General features: G+C 46.3%; 1 protein-coding gene across 1 annotated transcript; it reads right to left on the bottom strand.

The window, feature by feature from the left end:
* Positions 1-3159: 3159 nt before the first annotated feature.
* Positions 3160-19452, bottom strand: slc1a1 (solute carrier family 1 member 1). The gene is made up of 12 exons (XM_082525817.1): positions 18812-19452; positions 17326-17466; positions 10876-10968; positions 10657-10771; positions 10134-10176; positions 9945-10040; positions 9549-9733; positions 8219-8326; positions 6231-6353; positions 5571-5765; positions 4238-4372; positions 3160-4149 (listed from the first exon to the last, which is right to left on the bottom strand). Exons 1-12 carry the CDS (start codon positions 18909-18911, stop codon positions 3909-3911), a joined length of 1575 nt encoding a protein of 524 aa, XP_082381943.1. The 5' UTR covers positions 18912-19452; the 3' UTR covers positions 3160-3908.
* Positions 19453-20809: the final 1357 nt, after the last annotated feature.

The following is a 20809-nucleotide window of genomic DNA, read 5'->3' as shown; positions in this document are numbered from 1 at the left end:
GAAAGTTTGAAGTCTAATCTTAAAAGTAGAGATAGTGTCTGTCTCCTGAATCCAAACTGGAAGCTGGTTCCACAGAAGAGGGGCCTGAAAACTGAAGGCTCTGCCTCCCATTCTACTTTTAAATACTCTAGGAACAACAAGTAGGCCTGCAGAGCGAGAGCGAAGTGCTCTAATAGGGTGATATGGTACTACAAGGTCATTAAGATAAGATGGGGCCTGATTATTTAAGACCTTATATGTGAGGAGCAGGATTTTGAATTCTGGATTTAACAGGAAGCCAAAACAGGAGAAATATGCTCTCTCTTTCTAGTCTCTCTCAGGACTCTTGCTGCAGCATTTTGGATCAGCTGAAGGCTTTTCAGCGAGTTTTTAGGACATCCTGATAATAATGAATTACAGTCGTCCAGCCTGGAAGTAATAAATGCATGAACTAGTTTTTCAGCGTCACTCTGAGACAGGATATTTCTAACTTTAGAGATGTTGCACAAATGGAAGAAAGCAGTCTTACATATGTGTTTAATATGTGCGTTGAAGGACATGTCCTGGTCAAACATGACTCCAAGGTTCCTCACAGCGTTACTGGAGGCCAAGGTAATGCCATCCAGAGTAAGAATGGTTAGATTCTTACTCTGAGTCAGATGTACAGTGAGAGTTTGCTGAAAAGGTTTGGGAGAGGCCCTGGTCCATAAGATGTTCAGTTCCCACATGCAGCAGAACATCGACACCATCTCTGGTGCCCGTGGGTCAGAGTGGACCCTGTTCTGTGCCTCCATTGTTGAAGCAGCTGCATGTGGTCATAAGGTGGAGATGATAATCCCTGGAGCACATGGTGGACACTGGAGGTGAAACAGGAGATCAGTCAGGTTGGGTTAAGGCGGCTGACAGGTACCAACCTGTGGGGGGGTTTCCTGAGTCAGCGATTATGTCAGGTGACTCAGAGGCAAAGCGGTATTGCTCACATGGTGTGGATGGGTGCTGCGGACTGAGGACACAGTCGGGTGATGGAGGGAATACTTCTACATCAGCGACCCCCAACCCCTGGGTCACGGAGCGGGATAGGTCCGTGAGTCGCTTGGTTGAGGCTCGGGTGTAAAATATATGGTTTTCAGGGTTTTCTTGTTATTTTTTGTCATTTTCCTCGTTGATCTGGTTTCCCTGGGTCTTTTCTCGTGTGTTATGAATAAATCTTTTTGGTTGTCGTGGTTCACACTGCTATGTAACGTCACATGGAGCTGGGCTGTGTTGGCAGACTAATGATAGAACTGTTATATAGCCAGAATCTGATGCGTCAGTCGATAGAAAATGAAGCTGCGCTTGCAGAAGCTGCAGCAGGTTTAGAACCTCTGCTCACTATAAAGCACCTGAGTCCCTGTCCCCTGCAAAGACTGTGAGTCACCATCTTCCACATCACCGCACACAGAGATAATGCTGCCTGCACTCGTCCAGGCCACAGTGCTAACGGAGCATCGTTGTATATCTTGCCCTCTGGTTGTTTCGGCGGCTAAACTAAACGGTGAGTGAATTTGAAATTTAGGAAAGGGGACAAACTCCTCTGATGAAAGGAGCCCGTTTACACAAACTATTTAGTCACATTTCCAAGGATCCCAATAAACCAGCGAAGAAACTGACTCGCTGTCCTGTGTCTGCTGGAACTACATGGTTGTGTCGTCTGTGTGGGAGGCTGGATAGGTGACCAAATCCAAACACACACATGTCAGCGTGCAAGGAGAGACTCAGACAACACAAGATAAGAAAGGGGGAAAATCCTGTGCAGGCCTGCAGTTCCCCCAGGCCTCTGCACCGCAAACATCAGAGCTTCTAGCCTGCAGTGCCGCCTGTGTTGTCCCCGTGAAGGAGCGTATGAATGGTGGACTCTGTCTCGTTCAGCTGCTCCCAGCACATCAGTCTGAGTCAGTAGGATCAGGCTGCACTTTGCACTGATCTCCTGTAGAAAACTGTTTCCTTTCTGTCTGCTTTCAGTTTGACACTCTCTTCATACCCATCAACACTACTCACATACTCTTTCTTCAACATCACCACAGCTTCACTTCACTCCCATCTATACCAACTTGAATCCACATCCGTTGCTCCTGACCTTGCTTTGGTCTCACACACACAACATATGGCTGTTGTCCTTCTTTCTACCATATCCCAACACTCCTGCCTCTCCGCTCGTCCCTCTTCTCTCGTCTTTCAGCAACACTGACGCTCCAGCACTGGAGCTCATCACTGTAAAACCTGAGCCTGAATACAAACAGACAGGACAGAAATAATAAAGAAACATACGTTGGCATCAATCTCTGCAGTTTCAGAAGCTCTCAAACGCTGAACGCTTGTAGCTTTATATATAAAATCCTGCTTTATTTTTCCATTTCCTGTCCTGCTAAATGGTGAACACCATCAGGTTATTGTGGTCATGATAACAAAAGACAGCTCTGACACGCCTGATTCACTTATTATCGAGCTTCCTGTGGGAGAGGAAAACGTAAGAGAAAAAGGGTTTTAAACCAAGAATTAGGGGGCGGTTGTGTACAGCGCTGAGCTGGTTTCAGAAAACCCTTAGCCCAGACCAGGGGTGTCAAACATAAGGCCCGGGGGCCAGCATTGGCCTGGTGAAGGCTTTTCCTTTTGATAAAGATAATAATTACCTAACAGACAAAGAATTAAAGACAAGAAAGTTCCTGTTTTTCCTCTATAACTGGGTCCACGGGGAATGAACTAAATTGTGTATAAATGTATATCTAGAATTAAAGGACGGTCCGTCCAGTTACCTTTTCTGTAACTTCACACATTTATCATGTATTTCCACTGGTCAGAGCGGGCTGTGAAAAACTAGCTATAAGTTAGCTATAAGTTATAAATTCCCTTAAATAATTAACGAGTTCGTTACATGAACTTTGTGTTAAAATGACACTTCAGTTTTAGGAGCTGTGTTACTTTTAAAAACACTTCCAGGATTCGTGCAAACAAAGCTCACAGCTCCGTGACTCGTGGTTTTGCACACAGATCAGTAATCATCTACATCACAGCGTGTGAGGCTGACCACATGTGCCACTGTTATAACCTGTTACATCTGTATGTGATGGTGACGGCTGTAAAAGCGTTTGAACTTGTGACCACAGTGAAACACACAGCTACACACTGTGACATGTCCGTGTTGTAGTAGCTATTTATTTCGGGGTCCATATGTTCCCCCACACTGACTGAATACATACATGATTATTCATTCTTATTTTGCAACGTGACAGGAAATGTTAGAAAAATGTTCTCAAATTCCACAGTGTCCACTGACTTTGTCTCTGCAAGGCCCACACAGGAAACCAGTCTGTGACCAGCTTAAACATTTTGCTTCATGCAGCTTGGTGAAAAACAAGTTTGGCACAGTTTAAAGATACAGATAGATATACAAGCACTGCATCATGGGACATACACACTCAACAGAGCCATGCAAAGAAAAGTTTTCTGAGGATTAGTGTCCATACAGGGAGTACAGTTAGCTTTATTCATGAAGCAGTGTTTACGTGATACTGTGTTTTTTGCAAAAGTCATCAGGCTCACCTTAAAAGATGCGCACACGCACACACACTCACACACACACACACACGCACACACACACACACGCACACACACTCACACACACACACACACTTGCAAAAAGCTCTTCGTTTGAGTTCATCTGTGCGAGAAAAGAAAAACTCCTATTGAGAAAAAAGACTTTTTGAATCATGGCGTGATCTGAGATAATGAAGGAAGCACTTTAATCTAGTCATAGTTGTAAATGCCCAGCTTGAAGGGTGCTCTTCGGTTAGCTTAATGAAGGCTGCTATTGCTAACGTCGGTCCTGGGATGGGTCCGGATGGATAGCTTCTCTCCGTGCACGTTCTCCCCACGACTGAACCAGCCGGAGGCTAAAACTGGGACGTCTCCGTGAAGGAGATCGCATCCGTCTTGTCAACCGTGAAGCCTCCGTTCACGTAGGACTTCTTCTCACACTCCTCGTCATCCAAAGCGGCTTCCAGGGCAAAAGGGTTGGCGACATCCATGTCTGATGTCAGGTCCATCCGTTCTAGTTCCCTCTTGGAGAGTTTCTGGACAATGCCAGCTCCGTACGCATCGCCAAGGACGTTGATCATAGTGCGGAACCGATCCCTGAAACACGACAGTCACAGTGAGTCTACAGCAGTTTCCACAAAGACAGAAGAAAGTCAGCACAAAAACACAATAGACAAAAGCTCACAGTAGCCAATCGACTGCAACGATCAGAGTGACATCACTTGCAGGTAAGCCAACAGCTGTTAAAACTATCACCATGGTGACAAGCCCAGCATTAGGCACTCCTGCTGCTCCAATGCTGGCAACTGTGGCTGTTATACTGAAACACAAAGACACAATGTAACAATTATTCTTCATAAAGCACAAAAACATCTTCCAATCAAAAGGTGATATAAAGCCACGCCCATTCAGGGTTAAAGGGATAAAAAGAAATGATGGCTTTCTTTGCTCGTGTGCTGGGTTTGGACACACAGCGACATGAACATGAAATCTAAGCATTCTGGGTCCGTGTTTGTGAGCGAAGCAGGTGATGAACAGCCACACTGATAGATGCTGTGGTGAGCACAATATGAAAGCAAAGCTGCTGATTTACTGGCCAGGCTATAATCATACCTTCACCTGTGGCCATTAGTGTGAGTAATGACCAGAAGCACAAGATTATGGTGACAAGTGGCAGAAACGAGCTTCCTCTGTGTGGCCTCTAGGCTCAGCCTTAGAGTCCGGCTGATTGGTCCTTCAGGAGAGGCTCAAAGTGGAGCCACTGCTCCTTCACATGATTTGGACATTGAGCAAGGCAGTCACGTAAGAGGCAGACTGGATGCCTCCTTCAAAGCAACTGATGCACAGCTGCAGTTCAAAAAGTGGGAAGAAAATGCTGCATAATTCACCTTTGTAGGAAACGTTGAGGTCAACAATCAGTAGCCTGGATTTTCTGGATTTCCTTTTTGTCTCACGAAGCTTTGAATCTGGTACATTTTTCTCCTATGAGGAGTTGGAGTGAAACCAATCCATGACACTCGTGTCCACTGTCAGTTCAATTCAACTGATGTCACACCAGAAAACTGTTGCCTCAAACCCTACAATAATTCAAAGACAGCAGATAAAAGCCCAGCAATCAGGTGATCTCCTTTGAGCCCTTTAGCGACAGTGGGAATGAAAAACTCCCTTTTAACAGGAAGAAACCTCCGGCAGGCCCAGGGAGGGGCGGGGCCATCTGCTGCGACCGGTTGGGCCTACACCTACTGCAGCATAACGAAGGGAGGATTCAGGGTCACCTGGTCCAGCCCTCCTGTAAGCATGTATAGTGTAAACAGAATCGGTCCTAGCACTGAGCCCTGTGGAACTCCATCCTTAACCTCAGCGTGTGAAGAGGACTCCATTTACATGAAAAGCAGGATATTATCGAGTCCTTTTTGAAATGCAGGTTAACCAGCAGTTTTCCTTCAGAATGCTAATGTTAAAACTATCTCTATAAAGTTGTCTTTAAAGCTACGCGAGCAGCAGTAACAGCGTCGTACCTGATGGTAACAATCTGGCCTACATCCAGAGCGTAATCATTCAGCTGGGCGATGAAGATAGCAGCCACCGCCTCGTACAGCGCTGTGCCGTCCATGTTAATGGTGGCGCCAACCGGGAGCACAAAGCGGGTGATCCTCTTGTCGATGCAGTTGTTTTCCTCAGCACATCGAAAGGTGACAGGCAGGGTTGCCGAGCTGGCAGACACAAGCAGAGGCAGTAAGTATTCTGTGGTCAGACACTATAGAGCATAGGTGTCAAACTCTGGCCCGCGGGCCAAATTTGGCCCGCAGCCTAATTACATTTGGCCCGCGAAGCCATACCAAATTACTATTAGAGCTGGCCTACTGGTATTATACAGCTAATATATATATTGTTTAGTATTAAGCTTTGCTTGTTCCATATTCAGTTTTCCAGCAAAACTTATTTGAGTCCATAAGAAAAGATTCATTCTTATATCTGGAGGAAGATTTTTTTTTCAATAAATATTAATGTTAGCCCGCAACTTTGTTCCAGTTTTGAATTTTGGCCCACTGTGTATTTGAGTTTGACACCCCTGCTATAGAGCTTTAGATTCATTAAAATAAAACATCCCTGTGCCCTGAAAACGTTTGGGAAGCTGTTTAGTCCAATCACAGAAATATGAAAGATCCGACTCTGACCTGGAGGAGATCATGAGCGCCGTCACCAGGGCCTGAGCCATTCCTAGAGTGAACGTATACGGATTCTTCCTCACAATGACGAAGAAGATGAGGGGCAGACAGACGGTGGCGTGGATAGCTAGACTGAGGGACAAAACACACAGCGTTATCGAGCCGTAAAGGGAATTACAAAAATATTAGGAGAAGAAATGTGAAGAAGACTCGCAGGACTCTGTCGGACTCAGAGTTGTTTAGTTTCACCTGTGTTTAATTATTGACACTGTTCTAAGCGAGTCGTGTTCTTTCTATCATTTGTACATTTTAACATGTAGCTTATTCTAAATATTTTACTGAAGAAATACACTTCAGTCAGTCTTTTTGTGAATTCAAAATGCTTCAGTGGGCTGAATGATGAGGGAAGTAGCTGCAGGTGGCTCTTTGAAGTCTCCACAGTCATAATTCAATTTAATTCAACTTTGTCATCTTGTCATTTCAAGACGCTTTGTAATATGTAATGATGTAGTCAGAGAGCCCCGGTGAGTAGGTTGGATGCCTCAGGGCCACTTCCAATTTCCTTTGGCTGCTCCGCTCACACAGTGGCTCAGCTATGCTCCAATCACATGCGAGGATATAGGATAATATCATTGTGTGAAAAACAGAGAGGGTGATGGACGCGACAGTCAAGTGGAGCGTGCGTCTGTCCTCTCAGTGAGTGAGACAGTAACAGCGGTGAGGACGGCTGTGCGAGTGCAAAAACACAAATATGCCTGAGACCCGTAAACGAAGCAGCATCTGGCTGCAGTTTAAAGACTTTTTGGTCTCGGTCTCGATACCCTCTGGTCTTGGTGTTGTCTCGGTCTTGACTACAAGTCTACAGATGAGCCAACGAGCATACAGGAGAGCTGAACTGAATCTGTATGAGCATGAAGACGTAACGCTACGACTCTCCCATTTGTCTTTGACCAGGATGTGTCCGTTCTCCCAGAGTCTCCCAGCATCACATCTTTGAGATCTCATCTTGTTATCCCCACAGCCCGCTACACTCTGGGAGGTCAGGCTGACCTGTGGCTCCTAGAATTCCTGAATGGGAGCCGGAGCGTTGAACTGTGGGGACCAGCTGCTCGTTGACTTCTGGAGACAGACGCTCGCTCTGCTTTCATGATTTTTGCTCAAAGGGTTTCTGGTTAAAAGAGCCGAGGTTCTGTCTTTAGTATCACATGGCTGTCACAGAGTGCTTTGAAATGAACTCTGTTATCTTTACATAAACCTGTGCTAAACTGCTCCGACAGGTTTAGCTTCAACCATAACTGACGTAATGTGATCTGAGTACAGCGTGAACATTATTCACACGCGTAATTATTCTCTGCAGACATGCTTCTATCAGCTACAAGCCCCGAGTGCTACTCCTCTTTATAAGTGATGCATTTCCTTCATACTGGAACATAATCTTGTGATATTTCATTTTTGCCCAATGTGCACACTGCACCTCTCACAGACTCGATATCATGCTGTGACTGATACACACTCACAGCACGCTGATGAAGGCTTTGAATGAAGGAATACAGTTCAAATGCTCATTTTGACACAAATAAACAGGCAGGTAGAGGACTGTCCCAGCCCCACTGTCAGTCTGCCCCCGCTGGCCGTGACACTGTCCCAGCCCCACTGTCAGTCTGCCCCCGCTGGCCGTGACACTGTCCCAGCCTCACGGTTCCACACGGTGACGAGTTTTCTTCTGCTGCATTTGGAGCCACAGGATGAACCTTGTGGGTTAACTGAGGGGATGTTTTATGTTACAGTCGTTAATTGTGCCTCGTACATTTAGAGGCGTGAGTGAAGCTTTCATTACTGCATTCTTGCAGGTTGAGCAGTTTTAAATGTCCTTCGCCCTTATCAGTGCTCACACAGAGCTCAGCTTTTATCGTACACAGGAGGGGGAATCGGTCCAAATGTCAGCCATAAAGCCCGGAGTGTGGAACGGCCGGATGGAGAGTAATGGGAAAGCTTACCCGCTCAGCACCGTCACCATATAAAGACCCATCTTCCTGAAGATCTCCCAGTCTTCTACCTCGATGATCTTTGCAGCAATAAGAAACAGGATCCCTACGGGCATGTAGCTGAAAAGACAAAGGTGCTTCAGTTCCACGATGAACACATCCTCCTCAGACACGCGGCAATAACAAAGGTGACCTGCAGGTAGAAGTTAATGATTTGAAAAAGATGGAGTTCCTACTGAAATGTAGTTAATCTAGCAGGTTTACACAAACAACGAATGCTACACGTTTCAGTCAGAGTGCATCATGTCAAACCCCTGCAACACTGAGCTGGTCAGTTAGCAGCACAGGGGGTTGGCTTCATAATGTTCAGCCTTATTCAGCTTTATTGACAGATACAGAGAAGAAACGACAGCAGAGAGAGGGAGAGAGGGAGGGGGAGAGAGGGAGGGAGGGGGAGAGAGGCAGGGGGGAGATCAGCTGTGGATCAGCCTCGAACCTGATGAAATGAACAACACAGGAGGGGCCAAACAAGCCAACACTACAGAGGTGTTTGTAACATTGTCCTCGTCTCCTCTGTTTTTGCACCTTTTTCACTGGTTTGGTGTCACTATGAGGACAAGGTCCAACTATCACTGCCATTACCAGAAGGTTTACTGCGTCTCCCAGCACAGTGAGCATGCAGGAGATTCAGGACACAGTCGCTGCAGACGGTCCTTCAGACATCAGCGGGACTGGCATCTGCTCCTTTGTGCAAGCAGGACCAGGAGGAGCACTGACAGAGCCCTAAAGAGTGAACTCTGTTCGGCCGCTGATGTGAACGTCTCTGACCAATCAGAAACAAACTTCATGAGAGTGGCCTATAGTAGGCCCTGTGACTGTAATTTGCCATAGAGCACCAGAACTGGCAGGTCCATCAAGTTTTGGCTTCCACAGATGAGAGCAAGTTTACCTCGAGCACGTGGGACAGATGTGACAGATGTGACAGATGTGACAGATGTGTGTGGGTGTGGAGCGGCCGTGGACATTGGCGTGCTGCCTGTAATCGTTCAGCATGGCTGGTTTGGTGGGTTAATGATGGCTGAGCGACGGCCCCCCGACTGCCATCAGGTACAGGAATGAAATCCTTGGACAGCCTCGACTAACTGGGTCGGATGAAGTAATAAAATTATACAGGAACATTTACACCACCCGATCATCAGTTTTCTTAACTGCTTATCCAAAGAAAGCTTCCTCTGTGAACCTGAACCGCAAAAGTGATCAGGAACGGTGGTTTCACCGTTTCACCGTGTAGTTTTAGGGTGTAGTTTACACACCGGTTTACAAACTGGTGTAGTTTACATACCACATAATTATCTGGACCAGTTTCATTGTTGCTTCATTTAAGGCATCAAAAAAGTCCAGCAGGATCCGACCCTTTTCTCCCATCTTCCCAATGACGAGGCCGAACGCAACACAGAACACGATGAGCCCCAACACATTGATCCCATCGGAGTACGTGCCGACGATCTTGTAGTCCTTTGTGATGTTCTGCCGAGAGAAGGGAAAGACCATTCATGAAAGCTGCTTCCACAGACACACAGATCCACTCATGAGCTCTGCAAATGTCATGTCAGCACCACAGCTGCCTGAGCTCAGCCTGCTTATAACTCGTTATTGAGCCAATCCATTAAACGAGACACTGGCTGCCAGCTGCCGACACATGAGACTAATGTCACCACAGTGGAACGAGCACACCTACCTCCATCACAGTCATGATCGTGGTCGTGAGAGGGGGCACGGTGCTGCTGTTCACTGGAAGCTTTTCAGGCTCCAGTTCTTTGCGTTTTGTTTTGTACTAGAGTGGAATTGGACACAGTGTCAGAATCACACGATGACAAGCACCAGAATCGAAGGTAGGCCAGAATAACAGGATGTGTGGTCGTCTTACCTGCTGAAAACAAGCCTGCACCAGATTTTCAGGAAACATGTTTCTGTCAGTGGAAAGCACAAAGCTGCAGGTGAGCAGCAGAACGGATGCATCTCTGTGGCAACTCTGAAGTTAAATATCTAGCAAAACATACTTTTCATGAATGCAGCTATCAAACAAAGACCATGCCTCAAATATAAACTCTCATAGTGTGCATTAAAGATCTTTTTTAAGTCCATGCTTTTCTTCTTGCACGACTCTGTCATAGTTGAGCCACATCAGTAACAGTAATGTCAGAATTAGTCATAACTTACCAAGCATGTCAAAGACAGGGCAGCGTAGCGCTGCAGTGACTCGTCCTACATGTTTACCTGAGATGTAACCTGACACCAATAAAGGATGCTAGTACGACGCTACCCGAACCAACTAAACAGTGTTTGTTGGGATATTGTATGATGAAAGTTTCCGTTTCAGGCCATCTAAGAAAGATGCAACTCTTTTCTTCCATCCTGATATTCCCGAAACATTTCCACTAGAAACTCACCTGAGCAGGTCCAACAGTGTGTCGACTGTGGTGACATTAGGAGGAGTCCCAGCTCTGTCGATGTGCTCAGCTGTCTGAGACACGCCCGGTTTGATGGTCATCACTAGAATAATTCCTGTCAACAAAGATGCCACTTAGTAGCTATATTTATATAAAAACATCAACCATTCGTTTTATACGCTGCATATAAAATGAATTATTAATTCAAATGGGACTCACCAAGAACAACTGCAATGATAGTTGTTGAGAAGTAATAAACGACAGCTCGCAGACCGATCTTTCCTGACACCTCGGAGTCTAAGGCTGCAACACCTGTTGGTAAGAAACACATTCAGTGTATTTAAAACACAGGCTCAGCCCACACATCAGGGTCCAGGCTGATCCAGGTAGCTGCAGGGTGAACTCGGGGGTACTACAAAGCTGGTTCGGTTCTTACCAGGATGAATCACAGTGAGTGACTAAGACAAAGGCCTTTGCTTAGGCAGAGGTTGTCCTTCTCTCCTGGATCGGCTGCAGCTTTCTTTAGGAGCCGTCCCAGCTGTGACAAACGTCCAGCTGTGATAACCACATTTACTCAGGGCCTTCCTGATGTTCTTCTGCCTCCCTGGCTGCTGTGTCAGTGGGGATGGTGTTCGCTCTGTGTGGTAGCGTCCTGATGACGCCCAGTTTGTGCTCCGGAGGATGATGAGAGTCAAACCTTAGATACTGATCCAAATTTGTTGGCTCTTGATAAATATTGACTTTTTATGTCGCCCATCCCTGATGAAACTTTTAGTCTAAGAAAGTAGTTATTTTTATATCCTCCCTGATGAACTTCACGTGTTTGTTAACCCTTGTGTGGTGTTCATATTTTTGTTACTCAGCCAGTGTTCATGGGTCTGGTGGACCCGCTAGAGTTTTGGCTTTCCAAATTAACTCTATCAAACAATTTTATGTTAAATTACTCAACAGATGTTTACTTCATCCCAATTACAAGCCATATGAACAGCAAACATGGTTAATTTTTTCCCTTTACCTTTGTTAGATCACATTTATGAATTAATGTGCTTCTCGTTTTTTTTTATAAAATGTTATAAAAAAATAAATCAGTTATAATCAAGTGAAGTGAGTGGAAAGACACAACACATTTACACGTGAAGCAATATGTTTCACAACTAAATGACATCAGCTGCACATCAATGGTGATATTAAGCCCAGGGTTGTAAAACAGGGGGAGGCGGTGCACACACTTATCCCACACTGTCCTGATGGCAGCTAGCTTGCCTCTCTGCCGTCGAGCTGGTCTGTCATCTCGGTTATCAAAACGGATAATCCTGGAAATTTTGTTGAAGTTTTCCAGAGACATTGATGCACGGAAAGGTTCGTGCCGGTTTCTGCATCCCACAAGATTCTGTGGATTCCCCTTTGGACCTGAAAACTCCTGCAAGGATAAGAACCCCAAAGTAGGCCTGTAGATCAATTTGGTCCATCTACTTCCACCTCTCTCCAAAAACACACCTTCATTCTAGATTACTGCAAACTAGAGATGGACCGATCCGATATTACGTATCGGTATCGGTCTGCAAATCGGTATCATGCTTGATCGTGCTGCAATCGGTATCGGTCTGTAAACCAGACCAGAATCATTTTCTGGATGGAATCTGGGATGAAAAGCTCAATGAAGACTTGATGTCCTGCACATGAGTAACTGTCAGCCGTGTTGGCCCTGGCTTATCCCAGTAACAGCTCTGCAGGGTGGCTCATTTCTTGGGCAAGAAGACCATTCAATTTCACCAGTTATTGACATCCATATTTCTTCACTTGCTGTCTGGTGGGCTTGTTCTGGTCCTGGAGCTGGCTGCTGATGGGGTGCTCGTCTTCGTTTTGTTACTAAACGGTGCTCAACCTCATCCTCTTCTTCAAAGTCACTGTCAGACTCTGAATTTTCAGAAATGTGAAATATTCTGAAACCTCTTTGTCAACATCATCATCCAAAGCTCCTCTCTCTTCCAAAATCAATTGGATGGCCCTCGCAGCAGATAATCTTTTGCCATCTTGATCAGTTGTGATAAAGAACCACACTGGCAAATTCCTTTTTATAGTATTATGCCCCTAATTTGCAGGAGGGACAGGGTATGAGAAAATAAAATTTGGATCCCTCAAGAAAGAGGGTAAAATGTGTGGGAATGTAAGAGCAGACGGTGTTGATAGTTGAATTTTCAACAATGTTGCAACTTTGTGCGGGAGCAGGAGGGGAAGAAAACACTATCAGCAGCACCAGAAAGGAGGAAGACAGAGTGTGGGAACACAGGACCTGCACTTTCAACACTTTTATTAGACCTGGGTCCAGTGGACCCGAACACCTTGTATGTAATGTAAATGCGTGGGGGGAGGTACAGTATGAGGTCACTGAAAATTAGTCCGGATTTATGTTCTTCACAGAAAATAAGCCAAAGCCAATGAATTTCAGGTTGAAAAAATAATTAATTGTTTCATTTTTCTTTTGAGAAAAACTGAAAACGGGTCTCACAGACCCGAACACCATACAAGGGTTAATGTGATCAGTGAATTGCAGTGCACCCTGAGCCTACACAGCCATAAACATGCTGACATCTGATTTTCACCCAGGTGTTCTCTACATCAGCTTTCTGCTGTTCCATGATTGGACAACAGATCTTTTTCAGTTCCTCCAGTAAAAACTGGCCACAGCTGATGAAGCTGGGAACCCACGTTCTTTCTGTAGGACTGACCCTGTATGTGAAGACACAGTTCAAACACACTTGGTCGGTGCTGAGAGCGGTCCTGCTGCTGAGGTTGGGCTCATCCTGCCATCTCTTACCAACTACCTCCAACACTTCTTTTTGTCTTTACACATTTGAGTTATTTAAACAGTGATTGTTAAGATAACATAGAAAAATGTTTCAGAGGACCTGACTGGTCTGACAGGTGCATTAAATTCCACAGAGCAATAGAGTTTCGTAGATTTTATTCTGTCGGCAAACTGTTTTTAGATTTGATCCATTTTGGATTGTTGGGAGTCATTTCATCTCAACACCTTCTGTAGTTGTAAACATTCGATCACGTACAATTTGTTATTTTACATGTTTTATCCTTCCAAACATTCGCCCAAAACCTCGTCTTCTGTGACTGCTTTCAGGTGTGCTCCCTGGTGTTTCCCATGTTCCCGTCATCTTGCTCATAGTCTTGGCCTCCCCACACTTCTCTGTCATCTCATACCGTTTGGAATCTGTTTCCTTTCAGTTATTTGGTTTGATATGTGTTTCAGGTCAGCAGAGCAAACACTTCTCCATCACAGCAGCTGCCCAGCGGTCAGGCCTCACTACAGCAGCAGCAGCTGGGTGAGTGCAGCTCTGGTTGGTAGAAAGGCAGTCAGACGGTCCAAACCTGCCTTGTTGACTGAACCGGAGTCATTTCTCACTGCTTGCACATGAGCGACAGTCAGAGGGTCTGATCTCCATCTTCACAGCTGCTCACCTGCTGAGCCTTCAGGTTCTGCATCCTCCATCTGCTGCTCTTAGCAGGATCCAAACGTGGCACCTGGACACCTTCATGGCCCCTTAGATTCTCCGTCTCTGCTGAGCCCACACAGCCACCCGACCACCCTGAACTGTTGCCTTTCTGCAGGTTCCTGGGCAGAACCCCGGAGCTGTCCCTGATGTTTGGAAATGTTTTGTTCCCTAGTTTTCTGCACCCAGGCTCCTCCCCCCGCCCTGGTCATGAGACAAGAAACATCGAGGAAACAAATGAAACTCTACAATTAGAACTAAATTACAACCAACTCTGACCAACTCTCCATCACAGAACGAGGGGGAGAAACCAGACAGACATGCTGGGAAACAGGAAACTGGGGACAAAAGACTTCACAGGGAGGACACACAACCAGGACATACTGGGGAGGACACACAATCAGGACACGAAAGGGACCAGAGCAAATGAAACTCAGAACAAGAACAACAAGCGATGACACTAAGAGGCACAAGAACACTAAACAATGACAACATAACAACAATAAACGAGGTCCAAAAACCAGACCAGCAGGTACCCGAACACCAACCCTGTCAGTGACATCTATTAACTTACAAAGTCCAAAAGAAGGTACACAGGCGACAAACCTCGGGAGAAATGCAAGAGGCAAATCTAGAAACAACAACAGGCAGCTCAGTAACTAATGAACAGTGGATATTTGAAGATGCAAAGTGTGATCGTCATAAGCAGCTGTGCTCAGCTGAAATCACTGTTTCAGAGGCAAAACCAATCGAACAGAGCTGAGAAATATTTTGTCTTCATTCATTTCACGTCTGAGCGACAAGACGGAGCTATTTACTTATCCACTGCAGCAGGGAGCCGTGATATGACGAACACAGAGAGAGATCAGTCAGAGGACTCGTTCTGCTACAGTCAGCAGGGTTTCTGACTGAGGAGACTGTCTTAACCTTTTTACTACAAGTGGAAAATCCAATTCAGTTTTATTTACATGTCAAATCGCAGCCACAGTCACCTCAGGGTGCTTGTACTGTAAGTAAAGGCACTGCAATAATACAGAGGCATGGGCAGCACTTTGGCGACAGTGGGAAGGAAAAACTCCCCTTTAACAGGAAGAAACCTCCAGCAGAACCAGGCTCAGGGAGGGGCGGGGCCTCTGCTGTGATTGGTGGGGGTTAGGGGAGGGGGACAGGACAAAGACATGCTGTGAAAGAGAGCCAAAATGAATAATAACCAATGATTAAATGCAGAGTGGTGTATAAACACAGTGAAGGCATCATGTCCCCAGCAGCCTACACCAGCGTCACCTGATCCTGCCCCAACTATAACCTTTATCCAAACAGAGGGCGTGTCTCCCAGCTGAGCTTTGAAGTACTTGTTTGATTATTGCCACCGTACAGGTCTGAGGTACGTCCCCCTTAATACAGACAGGCTGATCAATGTAAAACAGTTATTGATGGTAAGCCTTTGGAGGAAGTGATTACTGAAGTTACCTTGGAAACAGGAGTCAAACCCCCACATTACAGTCAGCAGTAGCACTGCAGTGACAGACGTCCTGTCAGAGGCTACCGGTGCGGTTATGACACTCAGTTAGCTGAGGGCAACTGCTCTTTAAGACTGTGATAACAGGAAGGTGGGCCTGTAGCTCTGAGAGCCAAGTCATGGCTGTTTAAGTCTCCTCAAAGGCCTGTGAGGAGTAACAGAGTTAGCTCGATCATAATTAAGACTGAAGCATTAATTAATGGCAGGACTTCTTTGAGTGTGTGAAGATGCAACAGGATTCATGATAATCAGCCTTTATAGGAACAGAGCAATACACACACGAGGGAACAGAGGAGGGAGACACAGCTGAACCCAATTAAACATGACAAGACAGGGAGGAAGCAAACGAATACAAGACATGGACCTTCAAAGTAAAACAGGAAACACAGAACACAGAGAACACCGAGCACAAGGACCAAAACCTGAGAACTAGGAATGCAAAACAGAAGCACGACACTAGCAGTGAAACCAAAGATGAACACAAAGATCAATGATATAAAACACTGGGTCACCCACCCAGGACTGTGACACAATGAATCAACCAGCAGATTGTAGACACCACCTGCGCTTCAACCTAAGACACAGCAGACTTGTTCCCACAGTCAGAGGACAGAGCAGAGTTTGTTATGGAGAGCACAGAGCCAACCTCTAGTGAAAGGATAGGACAGGTGTTTCACTATAGATGCAGACTGAGCTCAGACTCAGGAACTCTCCCACCCTCCTAGTTTAGAAGAAGCTTCTACGTTTGAGGCTCAGCCCGTTACAGGACAGGACAGACAACCTTACAAATTCTATACATGGCAAATGAAAACTTATCATTTCAAGTTGATTTCCAGACACAGACAAGAACAGGAAGACACCACAGTCATGAGCAGCATGAAAAGATGGACTGGGTTTCTCCACAACAGCTGCCCACAGTGATCTTATCACAGCCTGAAGGTTTCAGCCACCCTCCAGTCTGACCTCATAATACAGGAAACGCAGGCTCCTCTCGACAACAGCACCCCACAGACAACTACACAACAACAAAGTCATCAGTTACCGCCCTACGGGACACCGTCTGTACCCCGGGGGTGCTGCTTCCACAAAGAAGCAGCCCCACTCAGACCCACTGTCAGCAGCACCATCCAGCTGTCCCTGTGGGGAACACGCTCACATCAAAAACTCCACCGACTTCACCAACAAGCTCCAGAAACACCGGATCCAGATGAAACCACCGACAACCGAGACAGTCAGAAAACAACTACAGCAGGACGGTTACCGAGGAAACAGAAGCAGCTTTACCCCGATTGGATCTGGAGGATGCCAGCGTTTGAAAGAGGACTGAAAGTATCCGAATACTTTACTAATCCCTGAGGAAATGATCTACAGCTGCTCCTTCCGAGCTTCTTAGATATGGCTCAGCAAGCTGCGTATAACAGAGCCCAGCAGACACTCTATGCTGCACTTCAGACATGTTTTACTTTTATTCCTTCATCTGCAGACGGTTTGAGGGTTCTGGTTAAACCTTCCTGATGAACTCTGATCTGTGAACATGACCTGCTCCTTAACAGGTTAGTAAGAAGGGAACCAGCTTTGTAGTACAGAAGGGTTAACCTCAGAGTTACCTGGATGGGACGAACTGCACCGGCAGGCCTCTGTTACCTGTTATCATGCTTGAAATGATCAGAGGAAGAATGACCAGCTTCAGCATTCGCATCAGGATCTCTCCTGGGAAGCCAAAGTACTGCTTGTAGAGATGCGACAGGGATGCGTACTCTCTGACCACAACACCCAGACTGATCCCTGCAAGAGCCAGAGACACGGTAAACTCCACTTCACCTGAAAGAAAACTTTCCAAAGAGCACCAAGCACTGAACAAACACTCGTGCTGGTTTACATGTGTGACATGAAACAGGCCAGACAAGCACATCCAATCAGGACATTTCAGCTGATGCTTTGTCATCTAAACGGATACAGAATTGCAACGACTTTCATCATCGTGTGCGTCAAATCCTTCACACGGGAAACAGGGTGTGTAGTTTGTCCCGACCCTGACAATGGGCTTCCCGGTTTTTACGTTTAATTTGCTTTAACGTTTAATTCTTCGTCCTCTTTCAGGGCTCAAAGATGTGTGTGAATACTGCCAGCTCTGTCTGCGCCCCAGATGCTCCACCTGTGGCTTTACAAAGACCTCCACCTTCTTCCAGACGGCCTTAGTCAAAAGTATCGCCCTTCACTTTGTCATCGGTCTGTATCGTGGCCCTGCCTACACGTCCTATTCTGGTGTTGTGCCTGAAAGTGATTTCTGGCATTTAAACTGTTGTAAAGACTTGTTGGCCTAAAACCTGTCAAACTTATTTCTCATGAACATTTCTATCACAAGCTGCAGTCGCATGTTGGTGAAGTGACTCTTTTAAACCTGTCCAGTCCTTCTGGACTTACCTGGTCTCACCTCGTGTGTTATATTCCTACCTGTGATCAAACCTCTCTGTAACACATCTGCCTTTAAGTCCCGTCCTGTGTTCGAGTCCATCTTGAGATAAGCCTTGAAGCAGAGTGACATCTTAGCTCCCATACAGGAGCTGTTATGAGTCCAAAGGGACACCTAATAACATCTTAGTATCTGTGTTTCCTGGTTGGGAATCCAGCTGCTGCAGACGGATGATTATACTGTTTATTTTATTTGGATGTTCATGTTGCCTCATATATCTGCTAGTTGCTGTGTGGCTGTGTTAACAAAGGCTCAGCTCCCTCTGCCTGAACACAACCCTCAGACGGCGCAGTGCACACTTAAAGCTCTAAGGTGTAATTAATGACACAGGAAATGTGTTTAATATTAGCTAACACATGCACATTTGATCTGAAGTGGGTCAGCAGGCTGATATGAAGCAAAGCGCTCATTCCACGGTGCACAGTGCTGCCTCAGCGTGGACAGCCTCCACAGCCGCTGTGTCACCTCAGTCTGGTCACGTTTGACGGAGACACAGACAGATGGATGTCCCCACAGTGAAGCATCCTCCAGTCTGGACATCAAATGAAAACGCATGCACCCCCTGCTGAGCCAAACCAGCGAATGCACAACAGCGTTGGAGTAACGAGCAAATAGAAAACAATAACCGGACGGCAGTCAGCAGAAGCTTGCACGTACCGAGCACCACCGATACAATCGTAGACATCAGGAGCCAGTTCCTCTTCAGCACGGCTTTGATGTTCAGCACCCGCCGCTGCTTGTTGCCCATCATATCCATGCTGCTGCTTTGTGTTTGATTGTTCTGGAAGAAACACCGATGCTCGGCTGCAGACACAAACCACTCCTCTAAATGTCAGCTGGAGGAATAGCAGGACGGACGCGCAGCTGAAGGATGCAGCCGTCAGACGCTGCTGATGCTGTGAGAGAGGGTGGTGTGATACAGGCGGAGAGGGGGTACGCGCTCTCCCTCCATCACCCTTCCCCCATTTGTTCTTCTTTTCACGCGAGTGCCGGCTAGATTAAAGCCCCTAATGTGGACACGGTGCACCCAGAGCAGGGATTTTACTGCACAGCTGCAGAGAGATGTTTAAAAACACTCTGCAGGAGGCTTGGCTGTGGCGGGTAATTATTAGTTACACGGCACAGACGCCCCCAGCTTAAACATGTAAATTACAAATACACGGCTGATCACAAACACGGACACAGATGTGACGCTTCATGTTCAGCGCCACCTTCCGTCGGTGCGGAACCTGGCGTCACGTGATTGAGTGGTTAGTTTACGTTTGTTAACTAGTCACGGGGTCATAACTCAGAGCCCACGAGGACTGTGGGGGAGCCTGTCCTGTCAGGAACTGTCGTTTCTGCATCCTCGCTGTCTTTACGTACATCAGGCCTCAGCAGGGGCGGGGCCTTGTTTTGTGTTGTCAGGGGCAACACACACGTGATCAAAACACAAACGTGACCCCCGTAAACAGAGTTTACGTCTTTATATTTCCGAGTTATCGATTCCGTCACTAGTGAGCGAACGAGCTACTGCACGGCTGTTAGCCAACCACGTGACGTCAGGTCCGCGCAGACGCCAGATGTTGTTCAACCTTTAAGCACGTATTTGTTTAACCCGGGTTAACATGGCTGGTTCGGGTTAGGGGCAGATGTTCACAGACAGTTGCATCCGTGTGCGTTGCTGAGAGCAGGGCTCCGTGACGTAAACTGTCATTTTGTGAAGAACAACCCTCAGTGTGCGCTGATGTGTCACGTGTCTGCGGCATGTTGTGACTCTACTAACGGCTCAGTCGCCTTCACCTACGGGCCTGGAAAGACACCGGCATCTTACAACTTTGTTTTAAAACAAACAGCAAACAGTTTCATAAGTCTTTGATCATACTCAGAGACAGCTGCTCAGCTTTTGCTTCTCACTCTTTATGATTGATCTTTCATGTGATAGCAGCACGTTTACACACAGCACATCAAACAAAGTGTTAACCATTCCTCGCCGTCAGTCCCCTGACCAGGGCCGAAGTTTGTCCTCCTTCGGGGTTAACTCCCTTCACTTTTGTGGAGTAGTGAGGCAGACAGAAATCAGCCGAGGCACCGGAGAGCACTGAAGAGACGAGGCTTTAATAACAGTACTGCACACTTCGGAAACACACTGCCATCTACTGTCACCAACTCACTCAGTTCATATTCACACTCTCAGCCACTTTAACAGGCTCAAGTGTTTTTGAGCAGGTGTGTGTATATCTATATCTATATTGTAAGGAAGTGGACTCCCTTATCATTTGTATTATAACAGCACTTTAGGAGCATCCTGGCACTTTATTAAAAGCACTTTAACTAGCACTTTGTTTAGCGTCACACTTTAAGCTTAGAGTTGCACATCAATAACATTTGCACACAAGATGATTAATTGTTGTGGTTTAAAATGTTTGTATATATTTATTTAGTAAAATGGTTTAGTCCAGGGGTGTCGAACTCCAGATGTGTCCTTGATCCATCACAGCTGATTTAAAAGCCTAAATGACCTCCTCAACATGTCTTGGAGTTCTCCAGAGGTAATGGTAATGAGCTCATCATTGAAAATACAGGGTGACGTCACAGAATAGATGTGGTAAACTGAAAAGAGAGGGCGGAGCCTGTAATCTCATATAGGCAAGGCAAAACGCCTTTAGAAGAGCA

The sequence above is a fragment of the Aulonocara stuartgranti genome, assembly GCF_965226115.1.
Source record: "Aulonocara stuartgranti genome assembly, chromosome: 3".
NCBI lineage: Eukaryota > Metazoa > Chordata > Actinopteri > Cichliformes > Cichlidae > Aulonocara > Aulonocara stuartgranti.
Note: the sequence above shows the minus strand (reverse complement) of the source record. Positions and strands in the feature narration are given on the sequence as shown.

What these genes read in the sequence shown, in the direction of transcription:
- slc1a1 (XM_082525817.1), bottom strand. Translation starts at nt 18,911, where the DNA reads ATGGATATGATGGGCAACAAGCAGCGGCGGGTGCTGAACATCAAAGCC. An exon ending in CATTTCAAGCATGATAACAG is followed by an intron (nt 10,969 to 17,325) that starts GTAACAGAGGCC and finishes TCTTACCAACAG; the next exon opens with GTGTTGCAGCCTTAGACTCC. An exon ending in ATGGTGACGGTGCTGAGCGG is followed by an intron (nt 6,354 to 8,218) that starts GTAAGCTTTCCC and finishes TTTGTCCCTCAG; the next exon opens with TCTAGCTATCCACGCCACCG.